At 38.7% G+C, this 5,614-nt stretch overlaps 1 protein-coding gene across 1 annotated transcript in view; it reads right to left on the minus strand.

The window, feature by feature from the left end:
• LOC149527221 (uncharacterized) overlaps positions 1-361 on the minus strand; it is a 1,518-nt gene extending 1,157 nt beyond the window's left edge. Inside the window, exon 1 of the mRNA XM_089783581.1 lies at positions 3-361. Within this exon, the coding sequence (XP_089639707.1) occupies positions 3-361 (359 nt within the window). The remainder of the gene's footprint in view (positions 1-2) is intronic.
• Positions 362-5,614: the final 5,253 nt, after the last annotated feature.

The raw sequence follows: 5,614 nt of genomic DNA on the forward strand, positions 1-5,614 counted from the left end.
ACTTGGAAAAGGCATCATGGAGGTCTGGAATGGAATCTTCAAAGCAAAAAGTTCGGTCTGCAACAAGAGAGGTGGCGTTCAAGAACTCATTTTGGGCACGAAGTCTAGCAAGTGACCTTGATCGTCCAATGTTTCCTTCTTGATTCAAAGACGCAGAATCAATATCTTGGGATTTAGCAAGGGAACCATCTTCAGACGCTTCTTCAAGAGCTTCTCTGAGTTTGTTTTCTTGCAATTGGCGGAGAATGGAAGGCTTTCTCTTTCCGTCCTCCCTCAAACCAGTACCATTTCTCCTATTGCTTTTCTTGTCCGCTATTAAAGCTGCACAATGGGATATTGGTTTCCATAGTGAAAAATGCATGAATGGCTGGCTCTCTTCACTCACTCTGTATCAAATCTAGCTAATATGAAGGCAGAAAAACCAGGCCAAGCTCAACCAAGAACCCAACCTTTTGCTTGTCTTATTCAAAGAAGCCTTATATAAAGCAGAACAAGTTTCAAACCAGGGTGGAAAGCAAAAGGGGTTTATGTTTTGTTTCAGAATCAAGCTTTAGCTTTTTAAAATAATTGTAAGTTAGGCACACAGAGAGGGAGAGGAAAGCCCTTTACTTTATTGCCTAGAACATTCAAAATAACAGAAACAAAGACTGTTGAGCTAAGACTCAGACCTTTTGTAAGATCACAGAGGGTATGGTCATAAAGAACAGAAAAGGAATAAAAGGGGAAACAAAGGTTATGTCTGATTAGAATAAAAGGCTCCAGCTTGATCAAAGAAGAGTTAGCTTTAGCATATCATCCCTCAAGGGCCCATAATTTGAAGCTTCCAATTCAAATTCAACAACACCCCAAAGCCTTAACCCCACCAAAGATGCGAAACCCAGATTCGAAGACATGCCAAGAAAAGAATTAAAGCATCAGAGGATTAAAAGAACAAGCCAAAAACTGGCTCTTCAAAACTCTTTAAAAAGATGAAGGAAAACAAAAACTACCCCAAATTGAAACTCCCCGAGAAGGAACAATGATAAGTAATGAAGAAGGAAGTACAAGAACACAACGAAGAGAAACAGAGGAGACTCTCAACTACTGCTAGGCTACAATCGGTGCTCCCTCACCAACCACCCCCTTTTTTGTGCTGTGTTTTCTCGCTGAGGTTGTAAGTAGCAGCGGCCAAAGAGCAAAACAAAAGCCAATCCTTTCGGACCAATCAATTCCTCATTTACTACAGACAGTTAATACAAACATGTCTGCATTGAATGCCGCTTGCCTTTCTCCTTTGTCCACCATTATTACACCTCACCTTTTGAGTGTACTATTTTGCCCCTCCCCAACAACCAGCTCTTTCTCTTTCTTCGCAAGGACCAAACTCCTTATTACAGAGTGCAATTTCTCATCACTGTACCAAGTTTCTATCAACGTAATTAGTATTTTATATTCCTGAGTACCCCTTTCATTAAGAAAACATATAAAAAAATGACCGCAGAAAAAGGAAAATAACAGTGGCAGCATTTTCTTGTAACCTTTGTTTATTCTTCATGGAAATAGACTATTCTAACTTTTGCAATTTCGTTTCCAAGACCCCAAATGTGGAATACTTCTGAATAATCTCTTGCTGAATGGTTGTGTTCTAGTGAAAGACATTGATTGGGTTTCTAGTTTCAACAACCAATCCATGATAAAAACAGAAAAATTAAGTTGAAAAGGTGGATATATAGGTGCATGCAACCTTGCCAGGGAAGTGTCTAGCTTTACTGTTCCTTTTTTTGTGCCAAATTATTATAGAATCATAAGTCTGAATGCAATATGCAATATACCCCATCTGTGAAAATTGCAATAATGCAAAGAAAATCATGCTATCCAAAAACATATTTTGTAAGGAAGCATGATTTAGACTGAACCCTATACCCGATTATATACTTCAAACTTTACCTCACCAATAATATGTTAGCATGACACAACAACAATAAATAATAGTTTGTTTAATCTAATCAAACATTAATGGCCCTCCACAATCAACAGGGGCAGTCCCGGACACAAAGCTCCCTACATCCATTCCAATTGGGTATCCATCACCCAATAATGCCTTTGGATGCAGTAAGGGTAGGCTGACTTTTTGAGCTGCAATGGTGGTTTTCATCACTTAGGATTCCAACTCATTTTCCTGGAATGTTAGAAAACAGAGTGTCATTTGGACTTTTATCAGACTAATATTTTGACTTCTATTGATTGTGAGATAATAATCTCCAGGATAGAGAAGCATTGACCAAAGGGTCAATTTCCCTTTAAAGAACAAATTTTGAGTTCAAACCACGTGGAGTCCTAATGACCGCAGCTGTTGACCTCTGGTTCTGTGGTTCTGTAGACATAAAACGGTGCGTTTTTGCTCGTAATTTTTGGTTTTTGTTCCCCCCAACAAAATATGGGTAATCAAATAGTTTTCAAGTTGTGTGCCTAAAGGAATTGCTTTTACTTTTCCTCTTTGTCAAGGATTATCATTTTTATGACCTCGAATTTTCAACCATCCTTCTATTTCAAGGTTGTCTGAAACTAGTAAATTAGATCGATAAGCTAACTGTATGCAATAATCTATGTATCCAACAAGACGTTGAACATGGGAGTCTGTTTGGTCTCAATCTTTTATTTGTTGTTGTTCCCAACATCAGATTCTTTTGTTTATAGCACCCTTTTTCTTGTGTTACACATCTGTTTTGTCTACATCTTCCATGCAAAAACCTTCAATACTTTTGTCTTGCTAGTAGGTTTAAGAACCATTTGAAAATCTTCCTGTTTAAATTAACATTTACCAATTGTTTACAGTATCCCTCTCTGACATTGAATAGATGAGCAAATCAACATCTTCTAAATTGTCTTAATGTCTTTTGACAAGCTGGCTTCATTACAGCAGCTAAATTTATTACTGCAAAGTATTTTTATAGACTTGCGGAGATTGGCATTATAATAGCCGCAAAAAGGGTTCGGACAATTAACAAAAAGGACCAAAGAAACAAGCCAACCTAGCCAACAGAAAAACAAGAAACAATAGGAACTGTCCAACCAGAAAATTCTGCAGCTCAAAAGAAGAAAGCAGTGCAATTATTGAGCTAATAAACCCAAACTCGAATTCTAATCGTCTCATATGTATATACTTGTAGGTTAATTAGCAATGTTTAAGTTGGATAAACATGATTAAAACTAGCAGTAGTATCTGACACATGGGTCATAGCTGAGATTTCTGTACTGACATCCCAAAACTTCAAACTTGCACATTTGTTTGACACAGCACGAACCTCGATACTGGATGTCTGTCTTCCGTGCTGTTCCTCACTTCAATTGGGCATGCTCGTGGTCCTTCATGTCATTGTAGATCAACAGGGTTTTAGGCACGAAAACAACACTCTTTTCTATGGTAGGTATAGATTATGACTAAATTTGTAAGCAATTGAATAGGAGGGAGTCCTTTTTGAAGTGATGGAGTTTGCTTTGTGTGCTTTTCTTTTCTTTTTTAAATTTTAGTTGAATCACTTTTCCTATGATATCAAATTTCATTTAAAATTTTTATCTTTGCCATAAAGTTCACCAATATCCAAGCAAGCACAGCTTAGTGAGGCCACCAGGGCTTAAAATTTCTCGAGATGAGACAGCCATGCAAATGTTGGTGGGTGATGTCTTTTCTAATATCTTTCTTTATGGGCAATAATATTGCTGGGTTTGCTGAGCAGAGAGACGCTTTTTGGTTTTGGCAATTCCCCTTTGCAAATCATGATCCACCCAGCTCCAAAGTCCTTTTAAAGAAAATGCCAGAAAAAAGCCAGAGTTCATGGGCACAATAATCTAAACCCCCCCTAAGATGACCTCTTGGTTCACCATCCAATATGATAAAATTTTCCCTTCCTGATTCTGTAACCTGAATGTCTCTCAGACAAACATTATGATATAATGGAAAAACTGTAGTGAAATAAGAAATACAGCATCGAGATTCAAATAAAGAATGGAAGAAAAACAGGGAAAAAGACATGATTGATGCTTTGAACAAATTTATTGTACAGACAATATCTCAGAGATAGAACCTCTCTATCTTCTAGAGTTTATTATAAAAATCATCTGATTCTTTGCTTTGATCCACTCAATAAAAAATTTGGACATGTTTTGGATAGTGGTCAATTGTTTTCTTGCTAAACAAACATTACAACTAGAAGGCAAATTTCCTTCCAGGGTCCAGACAAAACAACTTGGAATGGAAACAGACAAGAAAAAGGGAAAGAAGATCACAAAACAATGAAACTACTCAGAAATTTCCAAGTACCAAAGGTCCAAAAGAAAGATCAAATGAAATGTACCCATTGTTTCCAACACTGACATTTTCCTATCCTGAGGCTAGCTTCAGTTGGCTTGCAATGAAGCATAACACAAGTTCTTTCAATTTCTTCGGCAAACAGTATAGTCGTTTGCTTGGTTCAGATTAGAAAAAGCCTTACCGACACTGTTGAGCAGCAGGTCTCTATTTGCTTCATGGTAACAGAAGGGACGACCTGGGTAGAGCAAATTTGGTTATAACCATTAGACAAACAGACAGCTTTAAAAGAATAGTGATTCAGGAATCTTTTCCCATGTGGAAAGGCAGCGAAATGAGAACAGCCAGTGCTTCTAAATCCCACGTCTACCCATTCGTTGGCTGCCCGAGAGTTACGTTTCACTGAAAAATCAGGAATAATAAGGCTTATGCCATTACTGACGATGGATCATTAGATGATGTGTAAGTTCTTTCGGCTTGGCTTGGGTGTGGTTCTATGAAAAAAACACCAAGACAAGCCCAACCCAATTACCCAATGCTCTAGTCACAACCTGTCTGTGCTGGTGCCTGGGTCCAGTTCAATTGAAAGGGCGACAATTGTTTACTACTTATCTAGGAAAATGTTTATTTCAGGGAAACAGAAAAAATACCCGATATCTCATCGCAACTGTCATGAATCAAATTTAGGCACTACAATTCCCAAATTAAGTTGAATAATAACAGAAACTTGTGGCGACCAAGAAAAACAGAAAGAGAGATTCTTGCAGAGCCTCTCAAATGGCCTTCCACACGTCTGGTTTTTTCTTTCAATAAAACATCCCCATGGTTCACTTTTGTAATGCCATTTCCTATTAGCAGCCTTGGGTCGCTCCAAGGTTATGACGGGCAAGAAAACACTATCAGCCATGCAGGCCTCGGGCTGCTTCCTAACGCTTCACCTGTTGTCTCTTTTGTCATCCTTCTCTTATGCTCTATCCGATTCCGAAGTTGCATTCATTGCTCGTCGCCAACTCTTAACTCTTCCTGAGAACGGTGATCTGCCTCATGATTATGAATATAGTGTGGAGCTTAATCTCACGTTTGAGAATTCCAGGCTCAGGCGTGCATACATTGCACTGCAAGCGATGAAACATGCCATATATTCAGACCCGCTGAAAACCACCCAGAATTGGAAAGGCCCGAAGGTTTGCAATTACAAGGGAGTTTTCTGCGCACCGGCTCTTGACGATCCGAAGTTGATGGTTGTTGCTGGCGTTGATCTTAACCATGCGGACATTGCTGGGTATCTCCCTGTGGAGTTGGGTCTATTGACTGATCTTGCTCTGT

This window comes from Theobroma umbraticum, unplaced genomic scaffold, assembly GCF_002168275.2.
Source record: "Theobroma umbraticum cultivar Fairchild unplaced genomic scaffold, ASM216827v3 scaffold_51.0, whole genome shotgun sequence".
NCBI lineage: Eukaryota > Viridiplantae > Streptophyta > Magnoliopsida > Malvales > Malvaceae > Theobroma > Theobroma umbraticum.